We start from the raw sequence: 16,007 nt of genomic DNA on the forward strand, positions 1-16,007 counted from the left end.
TATATTTCAGAATATCAACATCCATGTCTTTCTTCTAATGCATGTGAACACCTGGCTCAAGCCAAGTGTGCTCTTCAGTTCCCTAAATTTAGACACCACTGTCCGAAGACACAACAGACGTAACAGATGATCAGGTATAGTAGTGGCATACAAATCCTTTGTCTTATTTCCGACCATACTATTCATATCCATTAGTAATGAAGACGAGCAAGTCAAATATAGGTTCGTAAGTATCAAATCTGTTAAGAAAATTTGCCTAATGTGCTTCCTCTACAGACCTCCGAAAGTAGGCGAGATAGCCTGTTTGAAAACTGACCTTTCAACATTCGATTCGACTTAGGAGCATAAAAATAATGCTAGGAACATTAACATAAATATTCTGCCCCTTCACTGTAAAATTCAAGTGTGTAGTTTCTTCTTCAAACGCAACAGTATTTCAGTTTGCACCTACCCATAATGCAGCCTATAGTCCGGCCCCCATTCCTATATTTGCCACAAAATCCACAAGCAAAGAAATTTCCTGGAATATCAGCTCACATCATCATATTCATGATTTGCCCCCTAAAGTATGCAAGGAATAAACTGTGCCAACACACAGAGACAGTAAGTGTACAGTGTACCTGAACTTGCAGCGGAGGCACAAGAGATGATTTGGGAGACGACTTCCATACCATTTCTGTACGTGAAAGACAAACTCCATGGATTTACTACCAAACTAACTCATTACATAATAAATATGTTCCCTCAAAGACCGGAAACCTGAAGGGAATACCTGCATCTTGGCTAAAGGAAGAGCTAAAATAATTTATGATTATGAAGTAGTTCTTGGAGACACTGCACATCAGACTTGCAAACGACCTCCTACCCATGAAAATAAAATTGGTTACACACAGAAAGCAAAAAGATTCAATCAATTTGAGAGAAACGATAACTAAGACATGACAATACATTAATCTAAAACAAAGACCAGATGCTCTATGGAAAATCTTGCGTATTCTAGGGATGAGTAGGCAAAATAGAAGCTGCAGCTGATACCACTGTCCCAACCAAGGAACTAAACCAGTACTTGATTTAAGCAACAACTTTCACTGAACTGTAAAAAAAACATAGACTTGCTGATTATTTCGCAGAGTTAAATGACGGTAGTCGCGAAAAATTCTTTATTGAGCTGACAACACTGTCGAAAAATCCTTCAGCTCAGCATTTACGGTACAGGACGGCGACACAGTCCAAACGATCAACTTATTGTTGACCCACTGCTGCTCATACTGCTCCCAAGACCTTGAAACTCTTGCCTGGCCAAAACAGCAGAAACACTCGTCCCCATCGGAATACAAGCACTAGAGAGATACGATTGCTAAAAAGAGTAGGAGGGTACATTCTGTTTGACGGGAGAGTGAATGTAGACATCAGAAAAGAACTGAAAGCGAAAAACTTAAATGAGCAGATTAAAGCATACAGAAACAAGTGAAGGATTATGTCACAAGAATGGAAGACGACAGTTCGCCAAAATTGGTGCTAATTACTACCCAGTGGACAGAAGATATTTAGGAAGACAGAGGAAAATCTACAATTTCAATCAAGAGAGCGTAACAGGTAAATGTCTAACAGATGCAGAGAGAAGAAGAGATATAACATTTAAAAAAAATATGATTTTTAAGTAACTGTGATTTTAATAAGTTCTGTAATTTTGTATAAAATGCAACAGGACTCCCAAATGCATTAATCTGTTCAGGTTAATTGAATAAATAAAAAATTAAAACGGCATGTACAGGTCGTCCTAGTACGAACTGTCAACATTCAGGGATGACAGGAACGATCATGTGAAGCAAAAAACTTCTGATACACATATGCACTCTTCTGACTGGTTTTCGAGATAGAACATTTTTAATGTACATTGTTACTTATTATCTTTATTGTTCAGTACTTTGTCATTGTTTACAAAGTACCACAGTAGTGTAGACGAATAATCTGATGCAGGACACGTGATCTATCAAGTCGGGAAACTACCGCAAACTGCTTACCTAAATCTCAACGCATGCACGTTGCGCAAGGTTTTCTGTATTCTCTCGATCTCTTCACGCAACCAGTAAGTCCTTAAAAAAAGGAGACTGTCCTTTTTAAAGGAAATTTACTGGAGTTTAATTTTGTACTGTGACAAGTTTTCGACAGAGGCTGCGGATTTCGTGTTATTCAAGAAAAACGTACAAAAGTAGCTTTAAATGTGTTCCATGTCAGAAACCTTTTGGAATAGGATACATGTCCACATTTAGATTTTTGCTACAAATGACCGTTCCTGTCAAATGTCTGAATATTGACGTTTTCTTCTGAGACAAGTTTTATATATGGACTATCATGTATGTTAAAATAATTATGTTATACATATCGTAAAATTTTGTATCCTATCCACCCAAAGTAATTAAAACCTGCATAAAGGCTACCAACACATCAACAACAACAACTATAAGTGCAGCAGACATAGAAGAAGACATAATAGTACAGCTAACAAGAACACTCATACGACAAGAAAGCAGAAGAGCAACAACACAAGAAGACGACGACTAGAACAAATCAAACAAGGATACAAAGAAGAAAGAGATGAGTTTGGATGGTGAGGTGCTTAGTCAAAAAAGCGACCTGCAAGCTGTATGACTGTTCCAAGAGCCCAGGGAACAGTGACGCCTCAAGTCGCCGTGTGGTCTGCTCCATGCGATCTCGTCCGCAAGAACAGCAGGGAGCAGTGGGCTAGCTTGCAATCCGATCAATAATAGTGGTGAGGAGTAGTGAGCTAGCTTGCAATCCGATCAGTTAATAGCAGTGGGGAGCGCCGGCCGGAGTGGCCGTGCGGTTCTAGGCGCTACAGCCTGGAACCGAGCGACCGCTACGGTCGCAGGTTCGAATCCTGCCTCGGGTATGGATGTGTGTGATGTCATTTGGTTAGTTAGGTTTAAGTAGTTCTAAGTTCTAGGCGACTGATGACCTCAGAAGTTGAGTCGCATAGTGCTCAGAGCCATTTTTAGTGGGGAGCAGTGAGCTAGTTAGACGGCCTACGGTCTGATCGGTGAGAGTGGTGGGGAGCCTGAGCTGTTGGGTGGTGTGTGATGGCTGCATCACTTTGCGATACACTTCGACCGCACATTGGCTCGAGACTGCAGCCGTTATGATCTTTATCAACACATTCCAGGTGCGATACTAAGTCAATGGATAAGGAGTAACAACTCACTCAAAGTATGTAAACGTTCATTGAGCTTCCGAAATTTGAGACATTCTTTTGAAGTCGAGAAGGAAACAGAATGGTCAAAGTGTTTTCTGTCTTAATGTACCGTAGTGAAGCCCCTTTGTTTCGTTTGCCTTCATAGCTGTGCGGTTAATGTGTCGTACTATGAAATGAGGAGACCCACGTTCGATTCCCAGTAATGTCGAAGTTCTTTTTTTCTTTTTTCCACTTGGAGACTGGGTGTTGTGTTGTGCTCACTTTCATATCGTCATAATTAGTGTTACTATTAAGATGGATGAATGGGTAGTGCCTGACAGCGAATAAATTGGGGGGAAAAAGATGGAGCTTTATTTATTTTCTGTTCTCATGGATGAGAAAAGCTTCATATACTAATAAGGTATGCAAATCCACATGTGCACATGGTCTATAACACATGTTTTGTAGCTTGGGAAACGTTTTCTTAAGGATGTGGGGTGGGTCGCCGTTGCAGCAGCCTAAAGCATAATTTTCATCCCGCTCATTACAGCCACCGGAGAGGCATTTTGAAATTAGATGAGCTAACATTTTTTTCTGAAGCATGCATCATCTACTCTTCAGAAAGATCTGGTTCTTTGAATTAATTCAGGAGCAGACTGTCCACCTCTAAAGAATGCAGCGTGATTCATCACTCCAAATCACTCGTTTGCAGTCATCCAATGTCCAGTGGCGTCCACTTGTATACCACTTTCAACGTCGCTTAGCGCTATCTGGCTACAAAAATCTGTAGCTTGTAAGGATCTGCTCGACTACTGTGTCTCATTCTTTTTAACTTCCTACGTACAGTCACTGTGGTACTTGGACTGGTGGTAGTACTTTGGCACTCGCGAGTAATTCCTTCCGCTGATGATACGTTACTTTTTACAACAAACCTCAGCAGTGCTCGTCGTGTCTGTCAGTACAGGAGGTCTGCCTGGTCTTGATTTAACTGCAGTTATTCCTTTGCGTTTCCACGTCACTATGACGTCACCAACAATCGATTTTCGAAGCCAATGGGCTCTTCTGACCGATCCGTTCTGCTGTTCCTGCTTCTCTACCCACAATACAATACTTCGCCCTATTTGTATACAGGCGGATTCGCCTTTCATGACATCTAATCATCAGTTCCGCATTACTACGAGGTGTCCTGATATTTTTGACCAGATAGTATACTGTATGATTCCCTTGTGAGATGGATTTAAATATTCAGAGTCCATTGAATGGCGTAGAACGATTGATGCCGCAACTGCACCACATTTCCGCACGACTTTCGTTCCGTCAGTGTGTCTTCCTACGTAAAACCCAACACACACGATGACACTGTTAAGATGGGGCAAAATTGCATGTAATACTGTTTCTGCGCCTCTGTTTCTGGGCTTGCTGAAAGCTCGTTAGTGACAGAGCGAAAACCACGATAAAAGACAGAGTGACTGCGATCCCTACCACCTGAGAGAGTACGTGGTGATGTCTTTATCGCTGGCTTTTTTGAACACATGTAAATTCCAAATACGTGACGGAATTCAGCAACATAAAACGCCAAAAGGAAAAATTAAAACTAGAGATGCAATCGCAGGTAGAGGCGAGATGACCCCTGGCCCAGAGGAGTGTTGTGGCAGGAAACAGAGGAGACGCAAACAGGGGCGAGCAGCGCACGGCTGTCAGGCGACCATTACTCAGGAGGCCCAGCGGGCGGCCGCATTAGTGACGTTGTCGATGGTCGCCCCAGGTGGAGGCGCAGCGGGGCACCCGCACACCTCTCCAGCGCGCTGACTCTGCGCTTTGGCCGGGCAGCAGAGGAGAGGAGAAGAGAAGAGTGCTCTTCAAGAATTGCATGGGTCCTCCTTGGTTGAGTGGGGGGCTTAACGAAGTGTTCTAATGTATCCATTCTCTCGCTGACTGCAAAGTGGTATACTTACATCGTTAGCGTTCCAGTCTCCGAACCTCAGGTGTCGTTTCTCGTCGACCAGTAAAGTTTTTACTTTGCACAGGATGTCCTGAAATAAAACAAGAGACCATTACTAACATCATGACTGCCAAAGCTCCTGCTGGCAAGTAAGTTGTTTATCAAATGCAAACAGCGACAATTTTAGGTATATACATTTATTTCGGGCCAAATGACCAACAATAGACGTTATACATAATAGTCTCGTAATTTGACCGTAGTTTCCCTGTTTTTCTTGTGATGTTTCCTTTATGAAGGAGCACGACTTTGTTATCATGTGATGACACTATGTAAATGACACACGATGATTATTGTGCGCGAGAAAGACATACGAACGTAGAGAAGTATCTAATTCCGTCGAAGAAAATGAAGATTAGTGTTCAATGGCCTGTCAATACCGAGGTAATTAGAGATGGAGAACAAAGTCGCTGTGGAGAAACTTGGCAGGGGGAAGGGGGAGTCGATAGTGTCCTTTTGAAAGGAACCATTCCGGCATTTTTTCAGCGATTTAAAAAGCCCAAGAAAAATCTAAATATGTATGGTAGTATTTGTATGGATTATAGTCATGTATGCAAGTGAAACATGGACGATAAATAGTTTAGACAAGAAAAGAATAGAAGCTTTCGAAATGTGGTGCTACAGAAGAATGCTGAAGATTAGATGGATAGATCACAGAACTAATGAGGAGGTATTGAATAGAACTGGGGAGAAGAGAAATTTGTGGCACAACCTAACTAGAAGAAGAGATCGGTTGGTAGGACATATTCTGAGGCATCAAGGGATCACCAATTTAGTATCGGAGGGCAGCGCGGAGGGTAAAAATCGAAGAGGGAGACCAAGAGATGAATACACTAAGCAGATTCGGAAGGATGTAGGCTGCAGTAGGTACTGGGAGATGATGAGGCTTGCACAGAATAGAGTAGCATGGAGAGCTGCATCAAACCAGTCTTCGGACTGAAGACCACAACAACGACAAGGTATTTTCTGGAAAATATAAGGAAAGCACAAAAACGAAAAGAATTACGTACGGCCTGAAGGGAAGATGTCAGTATCTAATATGCATATTACCTAGGGATACAGACCCACCGACAGGAGAGAGAGACGAGAAAACAAATGAAATGATGGGTATCACTTGTCGTTTTCAGGGTATCACTTGTCGTTTTCAAGGTATCACGGTGAATTTTGGTTTTCCAGCCGATTTCACGGTTACGCATAAGAGCACAAGTGAAATCATTTACTCGGCTACAGATCATAAATTACATCATCCATCAGCTGTTATTCCTAATTGCTTTATGTAGTATATATTAACTAATCGTGGCCACAAGGGTATCAAACGATAAAACTGCAAAACTACTCAAAGATGCAACAACAAGAGTAATGCTTCACCAAGCTGAAGAAAAAGACAACCTTTTTATGTAAATCAAGACCTACTGTAGATAACGTTTTAGATTACGCAAGCGGAGCGTGTGTCTGGTGATGAAATCAATGCATTGGCTTTGCTGCGTAGGAAAGGACATTAATTGTATGGTGTGATAAATTAAGATGAGAGAACTGTGCATTATTCTCCCCTCTCAAGACGAAATAAATGTTTTTGAAATAAATATGCCTGGAACATATTACGATTCAGAGAGTTTCAAAATGTACCGTTGTGTTTCGAAACACGCAAACCTCAATGGACCGCGGAGGTTAATGAATACTCTATCATTTACGAAAACTACTTCAAGGTATTCTATCACAGGACATGTGTGAATACAGCATTGGGCATCGGATCTGAATGACCGGCCTGGCTGTGTTGCAGACCATGGGGTGTTAATATACACTGATTATACACACACTGTGACCATTGCCCGCTGCAACATTAAATGTCGACTGGTGGTGTTGTGAGCAGGTGACGCAGTAAGCGAAGTACGAAAGCGATGGGGTAATCTACTGACATAACAGACTTTAAAAAAGGCCAGACTGTTATAGCTAGGCGTCTGGTACGAGCATCTCGGAAACGGCGAAGCTCGGCAGCCGTTCTCTTGCTGCTGTCGTGAGCATCTATGGAAAGTTGTTGATGGCTAGTGAAATCACGAGAAGGCGACGGTGACAAGGCGTTTGATGTCCACGATTCACCTCATAACTTGGATATCAAAGGGTTTTCCGCACTGCACGCAGGACCAACGACGATCTGTAGCAGACCCGACACCGGAGTGCAATGCTCCCTCAGGCACACGTGTTCCACAACAGACGGTCAACACACATTTTGAACATGGGGCTCCTTAGCACGGGGCCTCTACGTGTTCCCATACTGTCCCAAAAACGACATCGTCAATTACGATGGTGGCAGTGGGCACCGGATCATCGAGTTTGACCCGTTGTTGTTGTTGTGGTCTTCAGTCCTGAGACTGGTTTGATGCAGCTCTCCATGCTACCCTATCCTGTGCAAGCTTCTTTATCTCCCAGTCCTTACTGCAACCCACATCCTTCTGAATCTGCTTAGTGTATTCATCTCTTGGTCTCCCTCTACGATTTTTACCCTCCACGCTGCCATCCAATGCTAAATTTTGATCCCTTGATGCCTCAGAACATGTCCTACTAACCGGTCCTCTTCTCCCCAATTCTATTCAATACTTCATCATTAGTTATGTGATCTACCCATCTAATCTTCAGCATTCTTCTGTAGCACCACATTTCGAAAGCTTCTATTCTCTTGCCGGCCGCGGTGGCCGTGCGGTTCTGGCGCTGCAGTCTGGAACCGCGGGATTGCTACGGTCGCAGGTTCGAATCCTGCCTCGGGCATGGGTGCGTGTGATGTCCTTAGGTTAGTTAGGTTTAAGTAGTTCTAAGTTCTAGGGGACTTATGACCTAGGATGTTGAGTCCCATAGTGCTCAGAGCCATTTGAACCAATTTCTATTCTCTTCTTGGCCAAACTATTTATCGTCCGTGTTTCACTTCCATACATGGCTACACTCCATACAAATACTTTCAGAAATGACTTCCTGACACTTAAATCTATACTCGATGTTAACAAATTTCTCTTCTTCAGAAACGCTTTCCTTGCCATCGCCAGTCTACATTTTATATCTTCTCTACTTCGACCATCATCAGTTATTTGTTCCCCAAATAGCAAAACTCCTTTACTACTTTAAGTGTCTCATTTCCTAATCTAATCCCCTCAGCATCACCCGACTTAATTCCACTACATTCCATTATCCTCGTTTTGCTTTTGTTGATGTTCATCTTATATCCTCCTTTCAAGACACTACCTACTCCGTTCAACTGCTCTTCCAAGTCCTTTGCTGTCTCTGACAGAATTGGAATGTCATCGGCGAACCTCAAAGTTTTTATTTCTTCTCCATGGATTTTAATACCTACTCCGAATTTTTCTTTTGTTTCCTTCACTGCTTGCTCAATATACAGATTGAATAGCATCGGGGACAGGCTACAACCCTGTCTCACTCCCTTCCCAACCACTGTCCCTCGACTCTTATAACTGCCATCTGGTTTCTGTACAAATTGTAAATAGCCATCCGCTCCCTGTATTTTACCCCTGCCACCTTTAGAATTTGAAAGAGAGTATTCCAGTCAACATTGTCGAAAGTTTTCTCTAAGTCTACAAATGCTAGAAACGTAGGTTTGCCTTTCCTTAATCTTTCTTCTAAGATAAGTCGTAGGGTCAGTATTGCCTCACGTGTTCCAACATTTCTACGGAATCCAAACTGATCTTCCCCGAGGTCGGCTTCTACCAGTTTTTCCATTCGTCTGTAAATAATTCGTGTTAGTATTTTGCAGCTGCGACTTATTAAACTGATAGTTCGGTAATTTTCACATCTGTCGACACCTGCTTTCTTTGGGATTGGAATTATTATATTCTTCTTGAAGTCTGAGGGTATTTCGCCCGTCTCGTACATCTTGCTCACCAGATGGTACAGTTTTGTCAGGACTGGCTCTCCCAAGGCCGTCAGTAGTTCTAATGGAATGTTGTCTACTCCCGGGGCCTTGTTTCGACTCAGGTCTTTCAGTGCTCTGTCAAACTCTTCACGCAGTATCGTATCTCCCATTTCATCTTCATCTACATCCTCTTCCATTTCCATAATATTTTCCTCGAGTACATCACGTTTGACCCGTAGATCAGTGGAAACATGTCACCTGGTTTATCGAATCACGTTTCTTGTTACACCAGGTCGGTGGACGTGTCGGGATATGCCATCATCCAGGCGAATGGATGCTCGAAACGTTTACCGCACCACGGACGCAGGCGATTGGGGGCTATATTATGCTATGGAATATATTCAACTGGAGCTTCACGGGACCTAGAATGGAAGGCACCGTGAATGAACACAATTAGGGACCATCTGCATTCCCTTATGCTTCATGTCTTCGCGATGGCATCTTCCAGCAGAATAACTGTTCTTATCACAAGGTCAGATAGTGGTATAGAGGTCTGAGAAGCATGGTTGTGAACTTACACTGTCATGATCACCAAATCCGCCTCACTTGAACACGATGAAACATATGTGGGACCCTATCGGGAGCCAGCTCTGCGCCCACAAACCATCGACCCGTAATTTACAAGAATAGCGCCATCTGGTTTCACATATCTCTGAATACCTAACCTAGACTTGCCGAATGCATGCCATGCAGAATCTCTGCTGTACTGTGTTGCCTGGTCTATGTAGGTTCTGAAGGTGTGGTCACATGCCTAATTTGTTGAGGGGACTACCTACAGTAAAAGGCTATGAATCCTGTCACATGTTCATTATGTTTGAGATTCCTCAGTCCTGAGTGGGTTTCATCGATAACATAATCATAAATACATAGCTAAGGAACAAACAATAATTGTTTCCTTACATCGGTTAATATCTACATTTAGAAATAAAACAAATCCTCGTTACTGAAAATCGTGCCCCCAGTTGACGTCAAACAATTATTCGTCTAGCAATCAAAATTCCAGGTACTATCCGATCCCAATATTATTGCACTTGGCCTCCTGTGTCCACTGTCAGAAATACGGCGTGACGTTACAGTAAACAGGTGCAGTGGTGACTAACGAAAACTCATCACACTGTCAATGCCTTCAGGATAACTGTGCATGTACTATCAAATGGTTCAGCGTGTCCTCGAGAAATGTCACGATAAAAACTCACAATAAGCCGGTCGAGGTGCCCTCGCTCCTAGATGGAATAATATTGTGGTCGACTAATACGGTGCCACACGGACATACGCCTCTCCCTTTCCTTACGGAGTTGTCTTTCATCCATTTTAATAGGTAGTTCCTCCTACATTTTCAAAGCCATTAAGTGATATTTAAGTAGAGTTAATATGGTTCGAAAATGTCGCGAAACTACAAAAGAAGACCGAAATACCAGGTCGTTCCTAGTAATGGCAGACCTACCAGTATAGTGAAGACTGGTTTAATCAGAACAAAACGTACGAAAACCCATCACGAAGGTGTCCTCCGGCAGTACTATTCGAGATCCAGGAAAAATCCAAAGCTAAGAGCTCCAAAGCTTGTTAGTGCACTTCAAAGGAAAGTCTGCTTCAGCACACACTGCAAGAAATTTGTATTACGAAGCTGGGTATAGAGCCAGAACAGCCCGCTGAAAACCATACATTAATAAAAATCAACAGAAGGAAGTGAGTTTCATTTCCAAGAGAGTATATATATATCTGATGGGTTTGATTTCTGGAAGACGATTTTATTTACTGACGACAGTCGATTTGAACCGTTTAAGTCAAATGGGCTATTAATAGTGTGGAGAAACAAGAATTATGAACTTTAAGAGAGAACTTGACTGGGGCTGCCTGAGTGTGAATGGTATTGGGAAGGGGGGGGGGGTAGAGATTTGTGTTTTACTGACAATTATGGACCACAAGGTTTATGTAAACATCCTAAGAACTCATCTACCCAGAAGTATTAAGAATACCGATCTTTCTGGGCATTCTATTTTCACAAAAGATCATGATCCAAAACATACAGCTCTAGATGAAAGGCTGTGGTTGTTGTATAACGCTTACTGTTGGATGACACCAGCGCAATCTCCAGCTCTTAGTCAAACAGACAATTTGTGGAATATACCCAACAAAAATGTGAGGAATTATTAGATATCCTATGGAAATTATATAAAGAACGCTCTACTAGGGGAATGGCATAAAATTACAGTCCAGGCAACAGAATTTCTGATCAAATCCATAGCAAGGAGAATGAGAGAGATTATACAGACGAAATGAGGGCCTGGTAAGTACTAACCATAACATTCTGGTCCAGAATGTCTTTTTCAGTATTGCGGACGAATACTTATCTGCAGAATGAAATTATCACACTGCATCAGACTGTGCGCTGATATGAAACTTCCTGGAAGATTAAAACTGTTTGGCGAACCGAGATTCGAACTCCGCTTTTGAATATTTAAGTAGGTTTTCGTAAATACTAATTTGTGTTTCTTTATTGTATTCCAGTTTTCACTGATTGATAAACAGGTCCATTTCCCTGACAATGTTTCACAAACTATACATAGACTCAAGTATTAGACGAATACTTTTTGGAGTACGTGTAGGCAATATCACTGGAGCGATGCTTCTTTAGCTTTAATACACTGTCCCGAGGCCTACAATTCGCGGGAAGGAGCGCACATAAAATTCTTCGTACGATTGGATGGCGGAAATGGAAAGGAAGGAAGCTGAAGCTCTTTAACTGCTGTAATTTTTGATGGAATGTAACTGGTAGATATTGACAAAAAACGGTCGAACTGCTTTAATTTTCACCTCGAGACAGTAAAGTTACGTAATTTCATTATTATTTTTTATGAGGTACGTTCTCATCACCCAGGTACACACTGAAGTCCCCGCACCACAGTTCCGTAGCACGTAGCTAGAACAACCAAAACGAAATGGAGCACCCCTTCTTGCACTATAACAGACCGGGACATTTCCTTTTGGCTTTTCTAGCTACGTGCTACGTAACTTTACTGTCTCTGGATGTTAATTCGATTTTTTATACTGTTCATCGTATGTGATGACGTGATGCAGCTCCCGCGATGTCCGGTCTAGATTGGGACGCGTCAGAGCATTGTGTGCCTATCGCGGAACTTCTTACTGCCGCGAAAGATGGAGCGTCCTCTCGAGCGTAGTCCGTTCTTATGCTTGTATAATCACTGTATGACGCTATCTACAACTCAATGGAATGTTATAGAAAGTGATTCCGGCCGCGAAAGCAAGACGATACATTTACATGATCCTTCATTGTTGGTACCACCTCTGGAATAAGCTGTAAGCCTCATCACACAATTGAATAATCTTTTACACAGGGTGTCTCATTTAACCTGACCACTTCAAATAACATTTGCCGAGAAGTAAAATAATAAAAAAAATTGTAAAGCAATAGTTACCAAGGGGACAATGGCAGCATGACTTCCTTTACTGCATCTTTGTTCATCATGAAAATACCAATAGCAGCACGGCTTCTTTTTTTCTGTAATAGAACTGTTTAGTTTTTATTCGATAATCCAGTTTCTCCCCTAAAGGTCTGTTCAAAAGCTAAATATCATTCTCAAGTACGGTAGCACAGTGAGGGCACAGAAAGGTACTCGAAGTGGTGACCATGGACACTGATACGCGGGTCTACGCCTGGGATGAAAGAATACCATCGCCGCTTGCACAGCTGCCGCTGAAGTGAAATACGAACATGTTCTCAGCAGCTGTTGGAATAGCGCGACAGACAACGTGTTTCACGCATCCTCAAAGAAGAAAGTCCACGAAAGTTAAAGGCAGGAGATCGAGCACTCCGATCCACTGTTCCTGCACTATCAATCCATCTCGGGGGATATCGTTAGTTAAGAATAATGATGATGATTAGTGTTTTAGGGCGCACAACAACAAGGTTATCAGCGCCCTGTTAGTTAAGAACACGACGTGCACGGAAGGTAATATGTGCCGGACATCCATCGTGCTGATACCACTTAAGAAATCTAGTTAGTAGCAGCATTTCGTCAGAAGAGGAGGAAGAATTCACGTGAGAATGATGGTACATGTCCTGCTGTTTACGTGCTATTGATGAAACTAACGCCAATAACTGCAGTAACAAGCATTCCACACCAGACACTAACTCTCCATTGACGCTGATGTCTCACTTGTTTCAGTCATTGTGGATTTCGTGGAACAATAATGTATGTTCTTTGTATTTACTTGTTCTCTGCTTGAGAACCAACATTAATCGGTAAAAAGAACACTGAACAAGTAGTTCTGGTAGCGACGACTTGCTACGTGCCCGTTCACACAACTGTGCATGATTCTGGAAATCATTCCCATGCAATTATTGGTGCAAGTGTACATGATAATTTACTCTTGTATGTACTGGTGGCTTATTAGATGTGATGGAAATTGATTTTAGCTATCCCAGTCTACACTTCAAAGTGTCGTATGCAAAAGTGTGAATTCATTGCATCAGAAGCGAAAGCTGTAACTACGGTGGATCGTTTGTGCCAGTACTACGACGACTGCATTGCCTTGGGTTGAAATTTCCAGTTTCCTGAAGCGTGAGAATACGATGAGGAAATATCTGTGGGTTCTTATCAAGATATCGCTCTCTGTAGAGTTCCTCTCCCTGAGTAGCAATAAGCCTACCTTCAATCACAATAAACGACGAGCAACTACGATGCAGCTTTAATTTACTGTACACAACATATTGTTTAAAAGTATTAAATTACTGTATTATATGTACCTGTATGGTAAGAAAGAAAACATTACTGCAACTACTGTTCTGCTAACTCACAGCCTCCACAGGGGAGTAGCACATTTACCTAATCTGCGTTGGTGTGCGTTGTACTCACATAAACATTCAACTGAAGATGGCTGACTGAATTACGATATGCAAAGTCCTTGCTTTCCTATTTGCTTAGTGTCAACCCAAGCAAGTCGACGAGTTACATTCCCAAGGGAACTTACACTGTTCGTGAGTACAAGGAGAATCGAAGTCAGTCTCGTAAGTTTTTAATAGTGACATGTTTATGCGAATGGTTCACTGTAACATGTTTTTGAACAGCTCTTGAGGAGGAGAAGATTACCGAATAATATATAAAGGGTTCTGTTCATATCTTTCTTCAAAGAAAGGAATCATGCTGGCCCACATCCCCTTGGTTGATGAACGTTCGATTGACGCTTTTTGTATTTTGTTTCTGGAGAAAAAGTCATTTGGTTGGTCAAGATTATTGGGACAGCTTGTATTTATGGATAACTCACACAGTTCTCTCTTTCCTCCACGCGGACTCCATGAAATGTGGATTCGATGGAAGTTTTGAATACTTCACTACCTGACCTACGGCTAGATTATTAGGTCTACAACTTCGCTTTCGCCGTTTTAAAATAGATGGCAGTAGCGGGAAGTGGTGGGTGGCAAACGTCAATCAATGACCTTAGTCATTTGTAAACATAGCGACATCAAGATGACAACCGATTTGTGACTGCGCACGATGATCATATTATCGATTGAATATATAAACATTGCGAGCCCAATTCACGCCATTTGCGGGAAGTTTTAATTTTTGCTTTAACATGAAGAAATCTGTGGCTGATGCTCATGAAATGAAGCACAAATAAATGAAAGAACGTGCAGAGAATGGTTTCAACGCTTCAAGAACGGTGATTTTGACGTCGAAGGCCGGCATAGCATGGAAGAGAGAAGTTAAACGAAACTGGAAGCGACGGAAACAATCACAGGAGATCGTTATCGAAAGCAATTGATGCGTCTGAACCGAGTGCGAAAAGGCAGACGGTCACAATACAGCGACAGACATGCCAATGTGATTTTGCAACATGCCAATGCACGAACCCATGTCGCAAAACCCGTGAAAACATACTTGAAAACGTCTACATAGGAAGTCCTATCCCACCCGCCGTGTTCTCCATACATTTCTCCTTCTGACTACCATCTTTATCGATCAATGGGACGCGGCATGGCTAACCAGCAATTTCGCCATATGAACAAGTGCAAAATTGGATCTGTTGCGGCCACATGTAGTAAGCGTTGCTTCACGCAGTGGAGAATGGCAAAACAGAGGCACGCCGGCGACCGAGGCGTTATGAAATAAGCACGCACAGATAGCATTGCTGACAGCAGCAGTCCACCAACAGGCTGACGCAAGGACGCACACAGACCGAGCGCCGAGCAAATCCTGGAGAGTGCTGAGTAAGGGGAAGTGAGGCCAGCACGCTAAGTTACGCCGCAATATACAGCTGGAGTAATAACAAAAAGCTACCACCGAGGGTAAAAAACGTCCTCCTGCCGGATATAAATAGTGGAGCGTAGGCAGCCAGAAGCCATTAGAAAGCAGTTCGGATCTGAGGACGGACGTGGTCCGTGGTTCAAATGGCTCTGAGCACTATGGGACTCAACTGCTGTGGTCATAAGTCCCCTAGAACTTAGGACTACTTAAACCTAACTAACCTGAGGACAGCACACAACACCCAGCCATCACGAGGCAGAGAAAATCCCTGACCCCGCCGGGAATCGAACCCGGGAACCCCGACGTGGGAAGTGAGAACGCTACCGCACGACCACGAGATGCGGGCCGTGGTCCGTGTCCGAATGTTCAATCTGCGTAGGTGACGATTCCGGAAGTCTGTTTCAGCTCGCAGGAGTCATCCGTTCGCCGCCAGATGTCAACTTCAGCTCTGGAGGTCGGCCCGAGTTCGGTCGGCACCATGGCTGACTAACTACAGCGAGAACTTCCAGCAGGACCGGCCGCAGCGCGGCCTTGGTCACAGGCGCCGCCGGGGACTGACACCCGGACTTCACGGCAACCCGGCCCCACGGCGCGTTGTCCGTCCATGACGGGACCTCGCGGACATCGCGA

General features: G+C 43.1%; 1 protein-coding gene across 1 annotated transcript in view; it reads right to left on the reverse strand.

Moving 5' to 3' along the window:
• The window catches only part of LOC126178037 (obg-like ATPase 1), a 295,876-nt gene that overhangs the window by 74,949 nt on the left and 204,920 nt on the right, over positions 1–16,007 (reverse strand). The window contains exon 6 of the mRNA XM_049924499.1: positions 5,149–5,226. Within this exon, the coding sequence (XP_049780456.1) occupies positions 5,149–5,226 (78 nt within the window). The remainder of the gene's footprint in view (positions 1–5,148; positions 5,227–16,007) is intronic.

This window comes from Schistocerca cancellata, chromosome 1 (assembly GCF_023864275.1).
Source record: "Schistocerca cancellata isolate TAMUIC-IGC-003103 chromosome 1, iqSchCanc2.1, whole genome shotgun sequence".
NCBI lineage: Eukaryota > Metazoa > Arthropoda > Insecta > Orthoptera > Acrididae > Schistocerca > Schistocerca cancellata.